The 19,508-nt window shown below is 35.2% G+C and overlaps 1 protein-coding gene across 1 annotated transcript in view; it reads right to left on the bottom strand.

The window, feature by feature from the left end:
- Positions 1 to 2,543: 2,543 nt before the first annotated feature.
- Positions 2,544 to 19,508, bottom strand: part of NEGR1 (neuronal growth regulator 1) — an 837,537-nt gene continuing 820,572 nt past the window's right edge. Inside the window, exon 7 of the mRNA XM_029948828.1 lies at positions 2,544 to 4,625. Coding sequence (XP_029804688.1) covers positions 4,501 to 4,625 — 125 coding nt within the window. The 3' untranslated portion in view covers positions 2,544 to 4,500. The remainder of the gene's footprint in view (positions 4,626 to 19,508) is intronic.

Below are 19,508 nucleotides of genomic sequence, written 5' to 3'. Positions count from 1 at the left end.
GGGAGGGGAAGGGTTTTAGATATAGTTTTCCCAGAATAGCAATGACACCCATATTTCAAAAGAGCTTATTACACCAAGCATGGATTTTTTTCATGGTGTGTTGTTTTGCTTATCTACCATACTGTTCCTTTTTATTTGATTCCTTTTTATTTGGATGGATGTGGAGAACAGGGCTTTTATATCACTCATCTGGGGTGCCTCTCAGTTGCATATTATAACAGCCACAAATGAAGGACTCTCAGCCAAATCATGTTCTGTTTGGGAAACAAAGTGTTTTTAAGGAAAATCTGTGTGTATGTCTTGAGGTGGAATATATACTCCCTGTTTTATACCCAGCTGTTTATGAAATTATAGTATATGCCTGACTCCTATAGGTATTTGAGTTTTGGGATGCTTGGTCTATAAAACCAACAGTTTTTTATCGGCAGTCTCTTGTTTCTAACTTTGCTGCATTTCAGCAGGTGAAAGTTCTAAATAATTAATAATAAAATATCTCCAAAAAGTTGCTTCTTTAGGCTAGATGTAGTTCAACTTGTGAAACCTTTTGGGAATCAGCAAGAAAGAAAGGTTATATCATGGAGTCCTTTGAAATTGTAGTATCTAATATTTTCACCCTGTATTGCTTTGGAGTGCCTGAAAGATGTGACTATGGTACAGTGAATGCAGGATAAAATAAAGAAGGGAATAGCAAAAGTATGTTTAAATTATGATTTCTTCCTTTTTTCCTCTTAATGAATAAAGGTTTAAATGAGTCAAATACATATTTTAATTGATAAACTGACTTTATATTCACCTATTGGAAACAGTACAACATATTTTACATCAGATTATGAAATATGGATGTTTTACTAAAAGACAGGAAGGGCTTTTTCCAGTCTTTAAAGTAAATACATATTCAAAGGATCTTAAGGCATACCATTTATTCATATTCATATCTATTGAAATACTGTACATCCACATACTTCAATAAATAGTTAAAAACCTGACCTCTTTTTAAATCATTCTGAATTTCAAAAAACAATTTTTGTTGAAAAGATTAAAAGATTAAATAGGTAACTTTTGGCTGTCACAAAGCTAAGTACAATGGATAAATTAACAATTACTCAGTAAATTTGATCAATATAGATGATTGGTTTTGATCAATTTCTCAGAGTTTTCTGAATTCACACATTGGGGTGCATATATATATATATATATATATATATATATATATATATATGGTTTTTTTTGTCCTGAATTACCTGGGTAATTTTCTCAGTTCTCCAGTCTACTTTCTAGATATAGCTTAAATGTTATGATGAAGCATTAATTTTTCAGTTAAGTTTTAAATACTCCCAAAAGTGGTTTTAAGTTTGACATTCTCTCTAGAATCTTTTAGTGTTTCCAAGAAAAACACAATCCTATAATTTGGGCAGTACTTTTCATCATATAATTGCTGCATAATAGAAACTTAATGGTGTCACAGGACTTATGTTTCAAATGGGATCATTGTAAAACATAATTACACCACTTGCAGTTAAACCAAGAATGCAAATGAATTAAGTTCAACTACCCTAATATTCTTCCCTCTCTCTTTTGCTTTCTCCTTTCCTTCCCTCATTTCCTCTTTCCTTTTTTCCTTGCTTCCTCCTTTTTTCCTTTCCTCTCTCCTGACATCCACTCCTTTCTTTTCACTCTCTTTCCTCAACTGCTCTTTATTTTTCTTTCCTTGAAAAAAAAAAAAACCTTAGGGGCAACAAAAGGAGTCCCACAAATGGAACTTGTGGAAATACAACGCTGAAATGAATAGCTAGAAAAATTGTTATAGATCAAAAGATAAATCAATTTCATAAAACCGCTATTCTGAAATTGCAACAATCTTGTACAGTCAGGACTGATAAAATGAAGTAATCAGACATTTCATATGTCTATAAATGTAAAATCATCTACTTGAACATTATATGCAATACATTCACACAAAAAAGCAAATACTGTAGCCTTATTTGAACAATATTGAACTCATAAATACTCATGGTTTCACTCTGTTCAGGGGCCTAAAGACTAGGAATGCTGCTGTGATACAGAAAAACATCGTGAATACCTCCTCTATTTAAAATGTCACTCAAGAAATTCTCTTCTAACATAAAGGCAAATACATATAGCTACTGAGCTATGACTGTACTTCTGTCACATTCTATGGGGAAAACACCAGACTCCACAAATTCGGAATCATGACAACACTTTGAACTAATTATTTGGTTCATCCATAGTTTATACCTCGATTTACCTCACATTTACCCTACAAACCTTACAAAGAGGAGGTATTTTTAACTCTAGGAAAGCGGTCACTGTATAATATGCATTCTTGATCTGTTTCTTTCTCCCAAACAATGGTACTGATGGTTAACACTTTTGTGGTAGCACCACTATTTCTAGTAAGTAGATTATTATGGAGTGTGCCACTTTAAAGCTGCAATACAAAAAAAAAATGTAGTTTACTCACCAATTTCACAAAGAATATTTTTAGAAAGCAAATAAATAATAATCAAAATTAAAATGCCATGTGTGTTATAAAATTTTTAATACATCAGTCAAAATAATGTAATGAATAATTACAGTGAGTAAATTTAATAGCATTATGCCATATTATTGCCATTTTGTGAAAACACTATATTTATGCCTCCTCATGTAGGATTCATTTTTCTAATTAAAATAGATTGATGGTGTACTTTGGGGCTAAGCTTTACTCAAAAAAATCATTAATTTCAAGCCATTTCTTCTGGGGCAAAATATCAGATATCTTAAGTATGTACAACCTCCATGAAATATCTCGTATCTATTAGTGAGGGTTTTTTTCCTTAAATTGTTAATATGACTTGCAAAAGGAGACTATTTGCAGAAATCCCCCTACGTAGTGAAATTGGTAACTTCATCAAACTTGTAAGATGGCTTTCAAGTTTATGGTCTTTCAAACCATGGAAATACTCTTGTAGTATAATACTTCTTAAAATAACACCATTTTCATTAAAAAATGTAGTTTTCATCCTTTATGATAGAAACAACTATTCATGATAACTTAATAACTAATATATCTTAAGATCTAATCACTGGTGTCTTGTCTTCATTTGATCACGTCTTACACATATCACGTAAGAAGACATAAAGCACGGTCATTTTGTTGTTGTTTGTTTTTTGGCCTCATGTTTTTGAACTGACATGGCTGCAAGGAAAGATTTTATTGCAGAATTAGTTCTTTCAGGGATTGCTGTGCTGCATGCCAGCATGGAGTATTTGTTATTATATATTTTGGAACATTTCCTTTTAAATAACATGCATTCCAGGCTATCAGCTGAGTGAGGTTTTCAGGCGGAAGATGTGTGAAATGCCCCTGTGTGCGGGAGCGCTGCACCCATCACACCAACTTACCTGCCACAGGACCAAATGAGTTTGGCATGTTTACCAACTCATGTAATGTTAGGTGATCGGACTTTGTGTTCTCTCTGACAACCGTCTTAAAGATTTTGGCTTGGAATAGTGAAAGGAAAAGATGCTGTATTGCTGAACAATCCCTTGGATGGACTTCGCTGTCATTTCAAAGCGAACTATTTCCCAGAGCGGATTCAACGTTCAACTACAACCAGAGGAATCGCACGGTCATAAACTGACCTGTACTACGTTAAGGAACCTGTTTTTCGACACAAAAAGGAGTGTAGGTGGGGCAAGAGCCTCACACTCCACAGGTAAGGAGGGGAAAGGTGTTTATAGTCTCACAGCTCCTTCGTTCTTTAGAGATAGGACATAGTTTAGCTTTATCACCTTGGTTTATTTTTGCTTTCAAATCATAGGATGTGGCAAAACATTTTTATTAGGTGGAGACGAAGAGCAAATTATTACTGTATGAAGGCACACCCATGCTGAACTTACAGGGAAGAGAAGCAGAGCTGTGCAGCCAGTTATATTACAAGGCTCATTCCTGAAACCTGAATATCATGCGAGCAGAAAAATCTAGATATGTGTCGTTATATTTTGAAGAAATGATCTGAAGGCAATATTATTTGCTTTTTTATCAAAAAAGGAAAAAAATGCATCTTTGTAAATGTGGATTGACTCCTATTGAAACAGGGAAATGAATGCTTGTATTGCAGCCTTAAAGAATCACATAGTCACTGCAATATTCGTTTTTGTAAACTACAGCCTGCAACCCAGCAGACCATGACTGAATGCTTTTGAAAAGTTGTAGATTACAAACATGAAATCACAATTAATATCCTCTAAAAGTAATTTCAGAGCTTTCACGTCTTAAAAAAAGGACAATGTGTACTGCTTCACAAGGTAATGTAGCTAATCAAAAAAAGAGTAGAATTAAAGTATTTACATAATGAGCAATTCTACAGAAGGCGATCATCCCCACGTAAGCACTGCTGATTATATCCCACGCTGGTTTTAACAAACTGTACCAGATTGGATCCAGCCATCAGCACTTTCAGAGAATCCTTAAAAGCCTTTTATGGGTCTTTAAATTTATTGTAGAATGGCATTCTTCAGGTAGAATATGCTGGTGAAAGAGGACAGTGTCAACACAAGGTACCAGCAGGAGAAAAGAACTTCAGCGCTCCCGGTAATTCCATACTGGGCTGTACTTGGAGCTGGAAAGAAATGGAAAAGATTAAATCAAAATCTAATTTGTGTCTTTTAGGATCTTGACAATAATCAAAAGGCAGCTGGGTATACTGGAGAGAGCACTGCCGTTGGAGTCAGACAGACTTCAGTTCACATCTGGTTCTGCTATTTGACAATGTATGGTCTAGGCAGCTAACCTCTCTGAGCTTCCGTTCTCTCAAGGGCAAGGGACAAATAATAGAATCCACCTGGCAGGGCTGCCGTGCGAATTGGAGCTGAAGAACGCACAGCATTGCACTGGGCTGGATGCATGCTAAGTAGTTAATAAACAGTGGCTAATGTTATTATTCCATTTTTTACTGTAAATATTTGTATTAGTGGCTAATATCTAGGTCATGCATATATTTTTTAACATTTATTTTTTGAGATCTATAATTGACATATAACATTGTGTAGGTTTAAGATGCACAACAGTGATTTGACACACTTATGAATTGCAATATGATCGCCACCACAGCATCAGCTAACAACTCTATCACATCACATAATTCTCGTTTCTCTTTTGTGATGGAAACAATTAAAATCTAGTCTCTTAGCAACTTTGAAGATTATAATACAATATTGTTGTCTCCAATCACTATGCTGTGCATTAGTTATCTAGGAGTCAATTTGTCTACTGGTTCTAAGTCTGTACCCTTAGACAACATATCCCTGATTCCCCTACCCCAGCCTCTAGTCACCATTCTGCTGTTTTTACAAATTCAGCTCTTTTAGATTTCACATATAAATGATTTCATATATATATATACACACACACACACACATATATATGCCTTTTTTATTGGTTAAATACTGTACTAAATGCTGGAAAAACCTTTATTTTGGGGGTGTAGGTAAAAAAAAGATATTCAAACACTCATAATATGTTCCAAGGAATATTAGATTTGCATGTATATACTGAAAATTTTGTAATCTGCCCGGGGAAGGGAGGGATGATTTAACAGAGAGTTTTACAAAAGGGATCATTTGTATAGAGGAAACGATTTATCCAAAGGTATGAGGAAAGGAAAGGGCATGACATATATTCTAGTAGATGAGTCTTGCTGGACCATGAAGTTTGAGGCTTGGAGGAGAGGGAATTGAAACTGGAACTCTAGGCAGATAGAACATGACCTTAACTGTAAGGAAAAATAATTTAGGTTTTTTTTTAAAGTTTATTTATTTGTTTTGAGGAACAGAGAGAAAGAGAGCATGCACAAGCTGGGAAGGGGCAGAGAAAAGGAGAGAGAAAGAGAGAGAGAAGGAGAGATAGAATCCCAAGCAGGCTCTGCACCATCAGTGCAGAGCCTGATGCAGGGCTCAAACTCATGAACTGTAAGATATGACCTGAGCTAAAATTGAGAGTCAGACACTTAACCAACTATGCCACCCAGGTGCCCTAATATAGTTTTTTTTTTTTTATAGTGAGGGAGAATTTAAAGAATTTGGAGCTGTTGAATCATGTGATTACTTTAATACCACACGAAAGTTCACAGTTTCATACTCAGAGAAGCTTATGTGGTACTTGGTTAACAGTTATGTTGAATTCTCACTGAGAGATTTCACCTAAAGAGTCACCAAAGCTTGGAATATGGTGGGAGTCTACTGAAGGAGTTCCACTGCATTTCACAAGAGGACTGCTGCCTCTTTGAATGTGAATTATACTGTGTTCCAGAAATGGAATGTTGTAAGCATGCGCAGCTTTGCTTGAGACCGATCCTCATTTATCATAATAAAAATAATAGTAATAATAAAAAACCCTACCAACATACTTTCAACTACCCTCTCGTAATGAAACCTGGATTTCAAGCAATGTTTCCTAGTAGAAAATGAATCATACAATAAAAAAATACACTATTTCATCCCCCAAACCATAACTCAAATCCAGAAGCAGTTTTAGTCACACTGAGCTTGAATTACCAGCAGGTCGTTTTTAATAGAACCTTCACCAATGACTATATTTCCATATTACAAAAAGAATAAATTGCGTTGTTTGCGTCTCTAAGAAATTAAAAGGGGATGAGAGATGTACTGACCTTTGCAGGGGGAAGTTTTCTTGACCATACAATTGTTGATTTCAGGTGAATAAAGTTCAAGGGCTGAGACTACTCCTCTTTAGTAAACAAGGAGCAAAATCCACTATTTAATGCTTCTATTTGCATCACAAGCGAGTTTTAAAAAATGAGAAGAAGATGATGAAGAAAAAAGTCTATCTTCAAGCACATAGTTTTGGAAGTTTTGATATATAAGAAGTCTAATTTAAAACCAGAAAACTCCTTAAATTATGTTCTCTTGTTCAAGACCTAGAAAGGCATTTTGTTTTTTAAAACATAAATAAATATTTAATTCCTCTGTTACCTTCTCAATGACAGCTATTTAAGAGTTATTTTGCTGTTGTTTTAAATGACTCTTGAGTGGTTTTATTGTATAATAGTAAAGGACTAATAAGAAGCAAAGCATATAAAATGATTTCATAAATAAGAAATAGATCTTAAAAGCCAAGCATACAAAGCAAAGATAAAATTTTTATTGTCATTACAAATTAAATAGTACAGCAAGGGGGTAAAGTTGAAAGAATCCTGAAAACTCCTTATCCATCTTTTAAAGTGCATTTTCAGGGCAGTCTTTCCTGAATCCCCCCTCCGTTTCCAGCATGCTGAGTAGATCACCTTGCTGTGTCAGGATGCCACCATAATACTCCTTTTTATACGACTATCATCCCACATTGCCAATATTCATATAGGTATCTATTTTTCTCATCAGACTGTGAACTCTCCTAGGTCATGTTTTATTTATCTTTTTGTTTCCATGTACAGAGAGTGGCAAAGTCTGGTGCATAGTAGATGCTGAAGAAATGTCTCTTGAATTAATAGTTCAATTAAATAAACAAACGGGCCAGAGTTAAAAGGAGCATTTCTCTCCTACCAAATGGAATCTCTTCTGAAGCAAGCCATTTGCTTACAGGCCAGAGAATCTACAATATACCATCTTTCATTCATTCAGCCAATATTTATTAAATTAGGTACGGGGCACTGGGAATACAATAGCTAATTAGATAAGATGGTCCTTTTGTTGCTTAATTCCATATACCCCTATCTTTTCCCCCAGTGTGCCTTTATCTTCTACTCAGCCTCCTGCTGCCTTAGACATGACAAAGGCATGTCAATAATATATTTAACATTAAATATTACTTTTAAATTAACAGAGTATGTATTTCTCCACCTACTCTTTAGTTGTCCTATTAGTCTTTCTCTTAGTCCTAAAATGAAGGAGGAGCCTTTTGCTGCATCGTTAGCTTGCAATTATCATAGGAAATGGACTGTAGACTAGCTATTGATAATTAGTAAGCCAAAAAACAAAGAGTGAAGTTACTCAAGGGAATTTTTGATTAGATATTTAATGCTAGGTCATGTACCATAATTCATATCCCTTAAGTATATATTGAGCATCTTTCATGTGCAAAGACAAATAATACTCATCTCCTCTCTTAGGAAAAGTTTTATTATAGTTGGAGGTATAAATAAAAGGGCACATATAGAACATAATGAACAAACGTCAAAGGCTCCCTAAGGAGTCATGGCAGGTAAGTAGTCCAGAGAGCAGATTTGTATCGTATTTGTATACAGTTTTTTTTTTTTTACAAAACTCAATGATATGCACATGTCACTATATCTCACTTTTAAAAATGGTGCCATATAGTTCTTTTACTTGCAGTATCGTATTATTTTATAACCTTAGTCCCATTAACTATTTATTATGTTTTTTTTTTTGTATGTGTGTTACTTGAGCTTAATGGTACTAAAGTTAGGAGTCTTAGTACTATTTGGGCCAGTTAGATTTGTTTGGTATATTAAATATCAATCATCTATTTGAGAAATTATAGAAAATGTTAAGAAATTAAAGAAAATAATTGCACTATTAGAAATTAATTTGAAGAGTCAGTTCAAATATCATATGCTTTAAAAAGAGTAAAGTTTGGGGTGCCTGGGTGGCTTAGTCTGTTAAGTGTCTGATTTTGGCTCAAGTCATGATCTCATGATTTATGAGTTGAAACATCACATCAGGCTCTGTGCTGACAGCTCAGAGTTTGAAACCTGCTTTGAATTCTGTGTCTCCCCTTCTTTCTGCCCCTCTCCTGCTCATGTTCTCTCTTTCTCTCAAAAATAAATAAACATTAAAAAATAAAAATAACAAAAATAAAAAGAGGAAAGTTTTTATGAAGTCCCACATGCCAAATCAGTTTGGCATTGTATTTGATATCATATTTACATAACTATCACAACATGCTTACATATATATCTTTCCCCATTAGACTAAGACTGTCTTCAAGCCAAGATTATATGTAAATTTTTTCATTGGTACAGAACACCGAGTCTGATACAAACACCTAGTAGGTGTTCACTAAATATTTGTTTGATGATAAGGTTTGTATCCATTTCCCATAATGTTACCATAAGCACATAATGGAACACAATAACTTGACTTCTTTTTTCAGAAGAACATTGTCTTTCATTATTTGTGTTTCACAACCTTTCTTCTCTTCCTACTTTTAGATTTATTACCTTCTAAGATCTGTAGAGAGTCAGAATACCTCTCTTAAGCATTTGAGCAAGAAGATAGATCATGAGGCTGATTATAAGAGGGAATAGCATGCATCAAACTTTGTAGCAATGTCCTTTTGCAGCAAACAACAGGGAGTGTAGATGAACCCAGGCCCCCCAGATATAGTCCTGAATTTTTTAGGAGACATCTAGTGGTGTCTCTGATGTGGTTAGATCTGTTGTATATTCTCTGCCATATTTTCAGTTGCCTGTGAATATCAAACTGCTACTCATCCTAAATAAAATTAGGAGGGCTAGGGTATATTATCAGAGGTGTAGTTGGGCTATGCTGAGAATTTTGATCTCATTCTGAGTGACAGAGAAATCCATAAAAGAGTTTTGAGCAAAGGAGGCTAGTTGACATTTTTAAATCATCGTTTGGCTATTTTGTGGAAAATAGATGATACTAATGGAGGCAAGAGTAGAAGCCTATGGTAACCCCAGACCAGCAGGGCCTCCACTGCCTACTGAGGAAAGCCAAAACTCTGTAGCTCAGCATTCACGGACTCTGTTATCTGGTTCTAGTCAACTTATCTAGACTCATATATACTCTTAGTTCCAGTCACATGAACGATTTTGTGAACACACAGAGTATTTTCACTTCTTGTCATTTGCATATGCCATATCATTAAGCTTAAATAGCCTCTTCCTGTCCCCTTCTCCACCTACTAATGCCCTACTCATCCTTAGATATCTAAAACGCCATTTATTCCATGAGGCCCCTGTAATCTCCCTAAGAATTTTTAGTCCTGATTTCAGAAATAGTAATAGTATATGTATACTATATATATATAGTATATAGTGTGAATATTTTACTTCATTTTTAATCTATACTTGCTTAATCAATGTTTCTCTGATCTTACAAAGTTCTCCTCCATTTTATCCTACAAAATATTTATTCTCTTCATTATTTTGGCTTCTTTTAAAGGACTTTTACTTGATGCTATTTACTGCATGATAATTGTCCAGTTTCCTCTGGTTTGCGGGCTCCTTGAAGACAAGGACTATGGCCTCTTTCTACCACTCCCCACCCCCCAATATGATGCATGACCTTTAGAGAGTGGTTTCATGGTGGACCTAGCACCAAGCTGGGTTTTGCTGGGGCTCTCAGGTAGAGAGCAGAAATTCTTGGGCTAGGTGTGGAGTCCAAGCCTTTGGGATTTCTCCCAGTTGTCAACAGGAAGATCCAATCTGGGTTTTAACACACATCTTACATCTTGTCTAATTATGATTATCATTCCCAATTACTTACAGCTGCTGCATATTATTTTCAGTTTTGGCAGTTTTCCCTTGTATTGCTCCAGTTTTTATTTTTAGGCGAAAGCAAATGTAACTGTGAAATATTTAGTTTTGGTATAATACCAATTACTTGCCTAGGCAATTTCCTTAAATTACTCAAGCTTTAACTAAACCAACTTTGAGTCATATTTTTAAGATTCTTGCTAAAATCTTAGGTACAGTTACTTTAGCTACATTAATATATTAACTCTGCCTCTAAAAAAACTGGCCTTAACTTACATTTTACCAAAGAAGCTATACCTGAGAAGTGAATGATTTATACCTAAATTAGATTTCATTTAAAAGGATGATTAATGTGGATTCAAAATAGATTGCATATTAGTTTACTGAGAAATTATGCAACATTGATTCTATCCTTAAAGACAGGGTAACTGTTTCATTGCATGCTGTGGGACGCGTTAGCTCAAAAGACATTTTAATCCTCTTGTTACCAATACCACCCCTTAACACCATCAGCAGGTGGAGAGATACCCAGATTCAGATCACATCCCGATTTCTCATATCACTTAACTCTGCCTAAACACTGGGTGAAGGTGGGGGAGGAAAAGAGAACTAGAATGGAATATGCTTAACCATAGAACGTGCAACTTTGGATTGTGGGGTCTGGAAGAAGAAGGCAAGTCTCAGCCCAGATGACATCTCATTATTCCTCCCTTCACCATTCCTTGTGCAATCAAGTGGTGCAGGCCCTAAGATCGAATGAGCTGTGTGAAAGACAGCACAGAGAAAGCCTGTCTTCTCGTGTCCCATCCCGCACACATGACATACTGATTTCCACAGGTAGGCTTTGGGTTTTTTGCATGGCTATTCCATGCTCCTATACTGTGGATCCTCCAAGACCTTCCCTGAGGCTCTAGAGTTGAGGGTACCTGAGTAGCATAGTGATGATATAGTAGAGCTAACAAGGTATAGATTTTTAGATTCTTTTTTACTCAACACACCTTTATTTTGCCAAAGATTGTTTCCAAGAGTAAAGAGATGTGAACATAACATGGACCATTTTTCATGTGGCTTTCAGGCTGGTAGAGTAAGGTTTAATTTATGAGCCTCCAGCATACGAGCTTCACTTGTATTTAGAGAGAAAGTAGGGGTTGGTAAATGGCTTTGAATTCCTGCCTATCAGCCTTCTTTATAATCTTCCTTAGAAAGAATTGGTCTAAGTTCACATTGGTGCAATTTTTTTCAAAATCAAAGCCTAAGGATATAAAAAAATCTATATTTAGATATTTATTCTCACAGTTTAGGCTTTTATTTTTTATTTGATCAAAAATTGAATGCTTATCTTCAGGAGGTTCCAACATCTTTTACAGATAGAGCCCTTGCAAACCTAAAAATGTAAAATAATTATTTTCACAGAGAGTATCCTTATTTTAGTGGCACCTGGGTGGCTCAGTCGGGTGAACATCAACTCTTAATTTCAGCTCAGGCCATGAATTCATGGTTTGTGAGTTCTAGTCCCACGTCAGGCTCTGCAATGATAGTGCAGAGCCTGCTTGGGATTCTCTCCCTCTCTCTTTCTGCCCTCTCTCTCTCAAAATAAATTAAAGAAAACTTTTAAAAAGCATCTTTATTTTATATTATGAACAATGAGGAGAATGGCTAGAGAAATCACATGATTCCTTTCTCTTTCTGACTCATGGTATTTCTCTGCCAGCTTGTTCTTAGCAACTACTAAGCTATTTCTCTGGCAGACTACCATCCTTGAATCCTTTCCTGCTTGCTGAATAGACATTTTGCCAAGGTTCACAGTATACAATCCTATTTACTCAGCATCATCTGCATTAGAAATTTTAAACATATGTTTGTCTCTGTTATTACCCATATTCAGAAATCTGCCTATTTGTAGATAAATACTTTTATCTGCAAATAGCCAGATGAAACTATCCAAGACTATTACCTCTAATTTGAGCTAAGGAGAATAAGTAAGCAATCACCCAAATAGAAACAAATTCCACAGCCTTTTTTTCTGTCCTTCATAGTCATTGAAAAAAAAGTTTCAAAGCCTGAATATCTCCTGTGTGGATGTTTTAGTTTACTATATTTTTAGCAGATCACAAATGATTTACATAAACCTATAGTAATTTTGTTTTGAAGTATGTTGCCAATAGAGATAATTTTGTATAGCCCTAAATGATTCTTTGAACTTGGGCAAAGTCCAGTTATTCATTCCAGGTTGGTTTGAAAACAGGTTTCTATAGAAGTATCATCAAATATTTTAGAGTGTGTGTGTGTGTGTGTGTGTGTGTGTGTGTGAGTGTCAGTGTATATATGTGTTTCAAAAGCTGGCTTTGTTGTGTGAAATATATACACAAACATACAATACAAATTGCCTTTGACTACATAGATTTTAGTTTAGGCCTTTAAGGCATCATTTAGTTGAAGAAAAGAGGATTTTACAGAAATAAAAATAGAAACCCAGCTGTGTTCTTAAGGTCACTAATAGTCACTGCCATCAGCTGTATCATCAATGTGACACTGCTAGTGCGGTAAAAAATGGGAGGAATTGCAAACCGGTCAACATTTTTGCAAGTTGAATGAGTTTTTAAGATTTTATATGTGTGGCTGTGTGAGTGTAAAATTATTTAAGTTTTTATATAAGTGTTAAGACTTGGAGCTTTAATGATCAAATTGTCTTATTTATCACATTTTACTTTATCTTTTATGTTAGGAACGTTATCCTAAGGCAGCTTTTTTTCTGTTATTCTACAATTGTTCTTTCAGCCTTAAAGATCAAGAATTTCAGAAGGTTTTATTATCTTTTTCATTTTTTTGAATATTACATTTACCTTCCAATTTTTTTCTTAGCTTTTCAAATGCAGTAAAAGCCCCTGATTATCTGGCCCTGTAGTTCTGATTTACTTAAATTGTTCCACTTATGCTACAGATTGATTTTCAGTTATTCTCAATGATTCTCTAATCATTGCCTTTATATTTTGGGTATTTAAAAAAATTATTAAATCCAAATGACTTTGTGTAGAATTCAAGGACCTCTGTAAACGTTCCAGAAGCTACCTCTCTGGTCCTACCCTGGCTACTGTCTGACGTGGATGGTGCTAGTCACACTAGTCAGGAAGGGTTCTTCAGTCTCAGGACATGCGCAGGCCTTTGCTGCATTTGTGTATTTGCTCATGCTCTGCCTTCATCTGGGATGGGTTTCGGCATCTCTATGCATTAGAATTGTACCCAGCTTTTAGGGCCCATCTCACACACATCCTGCTAATAAGTTAGAACCTGTCAGAACTCTAAGGGGCATCGGGAGTGGTGTACATGAGGAATGATGAATGATGTGGTTAAGTTAGAGGTAAAAATAAGACTAGAACTGTGGCATGCTGATTCTTGGTGCTTTCATTTCCATGTAGCCTCCTTGAACTACTACCTAACTCTAGTTGGAATTAATCTGCCAATTTCTCTTATTTTCAATAGCCACTTGCTTTTACCTATTGAACATCAATCTCATGTTCATCATCTTCAGTAGAGTCTCAGTCTCTTGAAAACAAGATCATATTTAATTTACTTTTGTATTACAGCATTTGATTAAATGATTGGCACTGTCAAAATATTTATTATAGATAACTATAGATGAACTGTTTTAATTTCTTCAATTTAATGGGGTTTTGCCACAAAGCTCAAGAGAGAGAAAGAAGGTTTATAGGGAAGGGAATATCAGCAACCAAGAATTCAGGAGTTGGAAACATTGACTACCACTATCGAGGCTGACTGGTTCTATTTTATTGAAAAGAAGAATCTCCTATTCATAGATGTCTCTGAAGATGTCATACCAGAAACAAGGAGTTACACACTCCAAGAGAATTGTTGAAGAATTGCTCTTGTCTGTGACTTCTAGTTAAATGTGCTAGTTATAGATGGAGACAGTATTTGTAACAATCAAGTACACCATGTACTAGCTTTACACATCTATGCCTTGGTTTTGTCTTCCTGGTAGTGCTGCAATAGGTAAATGAGCTAAGTAAAATGCTTAGCACAGTGCTCATTTGAGTGTTCATGAACAGTAGCTTTTAAGATGTATTAGTATTTGTATAAGAAGATCAAGGTAAGCCCTTTACTTGGCCCAAGAAGAAATATCCAGTTGCTGGAATAAGGCTTTGTGTACCTCAAAATCCTATCCACTTGAAACAATAAAAATGATGCCAGCAATATGCTCATTCAAAAGGACAGCTCTAAGAATGCAGATCAGAAAATGTATTCATTAAGCAAGTAATGCTTGCGTACCTATAAATACATACTGAGCACTTATTATGCATGATAAACTGTTGAGTGCGCTGGGATACAGTCTTGGATATAATTCCTCTAAGTGATCACAGTGCTCTGAGTAATCCACACCCTAACCCCCTGGTTTACAATCAATATTTCTTCTACTTGGAATCACCTTCCACTTCCTCCCAAGTTTCCAGCCTCTGTAGGACATACTTTATTTCTCCACTACAATTCAAACTCCTCTGTTGTGGCCTTGCTCACTGACTTGCCTTCTTGCCTAAACTATGAATTCCTAAAGAACCGGGACCTTGACTTTTTTATCTTACTATACTTCTCTTTTCCTCTTCCCCAGTGGCTAGCACAATGACTTCATATAATAAGGGCTTAATAAATAACTGCTCTTTTTATCTCCACATGAGATAAATTTGCAAAATACATTTGTTTCACACACCTTTTGTATCTTGCCTTCCGTCCTCTCATCGCCTTTTTACTTTAGTTGCTGCTATGACAACCAGCCGCATGCAGGGCAAACAATTGTGAGATATATTCCACACGGCTCCTCGCAGGGGTCCCAGTGGGATGGAGCTTAGTGACCCATAGCAGGGACCAGCTCAATAACACATTCTTGGACTGGCTTTCCCTCTTTCTCTGTTTAACTTGTTCTAATCTCCTACCAGCGTGCTTAAAATTCCTTTCCAAAATAATCACCTATTAGTGAGCAGCTCATTTTGGGAGGACCTGCACAAAGATGGAACTCTTGTATGAAGAAGAGAAGAACAACAGGTTATAAATACTGTGTCTAGTGCAGTTTCATATCTCCCCACAGTGTATAGTGCATTACACACAGTAGGTGTACAATAAATTATTTTTGGATAAGTAAATTGAAAGTAAATAATCATCCTATCTCTTTGCCTTCACTCTTCTTGGCTCTTGATAATTCAGTTGCACCTCTTTTATGAGGTCTGCATTAATTATTTTGTCAGCAGGCACATACCCTTCATAATGTAAAGGGGCCTTAAAATCTTAATTAAATCTGATTTTTTTTCCTCATAGATTTTATCCCAGGAATATTACCCACTGTTTTACACTATTATCATTCTGGTTTCTGCTACACCAGCAACATTGCCTGAAAAAAGTTCTGTCTCCTATTGTATTTTTTAAATATTTAAAAGCACTCCTGGTTCTTATATTGTTTATTATGATTTCAACTGTAAAATACTCCTCTCCCTACAACCTTGAAATGCTTTTTTCTCAAAGCTCCAGCCTTCCGTACATTTTCTGCCTAAGGTGATACAACATGTAGGGTAGGAAATGTAATTACTTGGAACTTGGAGGTGTTGAGGAATTTTAGTCCAAAAAATGGTCCCACAAAGGATAAAAAGAAAAAAGATCGATACATTTGCATATGATCCTAGCACTGAACACATTATGTAATCTGGATTCATATGATTGATTTTTAAAGATGTTTAGTAACTTCCTTCTCCCTGAATATGGAAAATGCATTGTTCTTAATTTTTCTGGACACCAGTAAAGGTATTTTAAAAAGAGGGGTGGGGATATTTTAAACTATTACATCAAAATACCTAACCTTTGCCTCCTTTTATGGATGTTGTACATTTAGCCACTTATATTATTGTTAAAAATTTTTTTTGGCTTATTAATTTCTTTTGAAGGGGTGATGGGACAGAGTGAAAGGGAGAGAGAGAATCTCAAGCAGTCTCTAAGCTGTCAGTGCAGAGCCTGATGCAGAGCTTGAACTCACAAACCATAAAATGATGTTTTGAGCCAAAATCAAGAGTCAGATGCTTAACCAACTTAGCAACTCAAGTGCACCTGTTCGAAAGAGTTTTGACCGTAATTGAAATAAGGCTTCCTGGGACTGCATTATTAAGTTTTTCAGTCTATCAGCTGATAAATTTATATCCACAGTTCTTTTGATCACAAATCATGAGGAAAAGCCTTGTTATTTCATTAGTCAAAACTTTAGTTTGTTAGAGTTGCCTCGACTTTAACATTATTGTCAATTATCCTTAACCAAAACATATACATTAAATCCTCAAACTGGAAAATTAATCTGAGGTGAGTTGGAAAAGGAATAATTTAGGAGTAACTGTTTTTTATAACAGTAACAGTAATCACATTCTTTACACAACAAACTTTTACTGAGCCCCTACTATGTGTTAGGCATTGTGCTTAGTCCTGAATATACAAAGGTGAACAAGATTTAATCCTTGGCTTTCAGGAACTTAATGTCAAGTAGAAATAAAACTACCTGCTTTATAAGAAAAGGATTGATTTTCACCAAATCATGTAATACTAGAATTCCTGGGTTAAAAGAAATTTTGAGAGACTCTATTCTCTTTTGTCAAAGTATAATCAAATCAGAATCTAGTTGGAGAAAGGCATTTCAGGCTTACGCCATTAAAATATTTTTTAGTGTTTTTATTAATGTTTATCTGTTTTTGAGAGAGAGAGTGTGAGAGAGTGAAAGAGAGAGAGAGAGAGAAAGAAAGAGAGAGAGGGACAGTGAGAGAGAGAGCAGAGGAGGGGCAGAGAGAGAGGTAAACACAGAACCCAAGCAGGCTCCAGGCTCTGAGATGTCAGCTTAACTGACTGAGCCACCTAGGCCCTCCAAGGTTCATGCCATTTTAAAGCTAGAAGGGATTGAAATCTAGAGAGGGAAGAGCTACACAGAGAATTAATTCAATTCTCTAGACTTTGAGTTTGGTGTTCTATCTAGCACACAACACTTCACACATTAATTTATTTAGTATCTTGTTTCAGATTTTTATAACTCCCACTGCTCATATGGCCTTAAAATTTTTCTTTTGTTTTAATTTTTTTAATATTTATTTTAGAGAGAAAGAGAGAGCGATGAGTGCACAGGCATGGAGGGGCAGAGAGAGAAAGGGAGACATAGACTCTGAAGCAGGCTGGCCTTGTCATTGCAAAGCCCAATATGGGGCTGGAGCCTATGAACCTGGAGATCATGACCTGAGCTGAAGTCAGATGCTCAACTGACTGAGCCACCCAGGCACTCCTTAAAATATTTCTAAATATAATATGATCAAACTAATTTCACAGTGTAGTAGATTGTCTACACGACTTCTCATTAATCATTTCAACCAATAAAATACAAAATGAGTTTTTTTCCGCATATATAGAAGTGATATGATTATTTTTAAATATAAAATGTTTAGAGTGATCTCCAAGATTTATAATCAATGTATATTTTATTTACATCTCTAATGTATTTACTTGGACTTTTTTTTTAATGCACTAAGTATATAAGGCCTATAATATTTATTGATAAAATATTAGTGATATTTGAACAATTATCATATTAGAATCTATCATAAATGGTTAATTTTAATTTGTATCAAAAAGAATGAGATTGTTGCTTAGTGCCTAGAATCAAAACAATAGGTATCTACAAAATTCTGCATATATGTTTAAATTGTCTCGATTCATCAGTTTCTCAAAGGTACACATGAATTCTGTGAGTTAGAAAAAATAGCATCTTTGCATAAAAGGCAGTTTAGTATTTTTGTCTTTGCATAAAAGGCAGTTTATGAAGGACCAACTTCAGTGTATTATTTATGCTTACAGTCAGAACTTAAAGACTTGAAAAGTGAAAAAGGGTTTAAGGAAACCATAGATTCTTAGAGTAGAGCCTAGTTTAAAAACAAATATGTCAATTTGGTTTTATCACAGTAACTTCCTCTTCCCACTACACCAATACCTAAGAGCAATTGCTAGTGAAATCAGAGAGCCACATTTAAATAACTGTGCTTTAATATGCATTTCACACTAAATTGAATTATAATCACAATTACTAAGAAAACTGAGTATCATTCTCATAGTCAAAAGTGAATTTCTAAAATTCTCTGTAAGTGTCTGTGCAAGACTTAAGGAAAGCAACTGTGAAGTCATTTTCTTTCCTGTGTATTCTTAGAAACATGTCTTATAAAAAAGTTTGGGCTATATAATTGCGCTTGGGTGTACTTCTTTTAATCTTAAAATTAGAAAAGACAGATGATTATTTTCTCCCTTCATTGAAAAGAGAAAAGATATTAAATGTTAATATCCCATTGTTACACCTTCCCCCCTGAAGATAAAGGGATATAAAAAGGAAGCAATAAGCACTGTGCATGTTCTTGCTAATCTTACCAGAATCTCCTCCTATATTAAACTATTTCTTGTCAATCCTATTTAAACTGTTCTCCTGATATTCTTCACATAGGAACAAGATGATGCTTTGCTGAGTTTAAGCATTATGGCAGCTACCAGCTTTTAGTGATAGAGCAGCTTTATCCACATGTCTGAATTAGGAACAAGGAAGTCACCAATAATACAAATAGAGTTTTTCATTAAGCAGCATTCCTGTTTATTATAGAGCAACAATAATTTTTTTTGGATTTCAATTTAACAATGAAAACAAATCCCAATTCTCCCATCTTTTTGATGCAGCTGGTTGCACTATGCATAATGTCTGGTATACAATGGCACTGTCTATTGTTACAGAACTGGCTTATTTGTGTATTGAAAGCTTCATTCAAATTTGTATGGTTCAGGATGTTCAATGAAATGCACAAATTGACTAGTTCAATATTCCTCAATTTGTCATAATGGTTTTTGTGTGCGTGTTTTTCTTCTTTAAGACAGCCATAATGCCATTTTTATTTCATAGGAAACAAGGTGAAGATTCCTGTGAAATTTCACAGTTCAATGCTAGAGATAGGGTTCTCGGTCAAG

The sequence above is a fragment of the Suricata suricatta genome, chromosome 8, assembly GCF_006229205.1.
Source record: "Suricata suricatta isolate VVHF042 chromosome 8, meerkat_22Aug2017_6uvM2_HiC, whole genome shotgun sequence".
In the NCBI taxonomy this organism is placed as follows: Eukaryota; Metazoa; Chordata; class Mammalia; order Carnivora; family Herpestidae; genus Suricata; species Suricata suricatta.
Note: the sequence above shows the minus strand (reverse complement) of the source record. Positions and strands in the feature narration are given on the sequence as shown.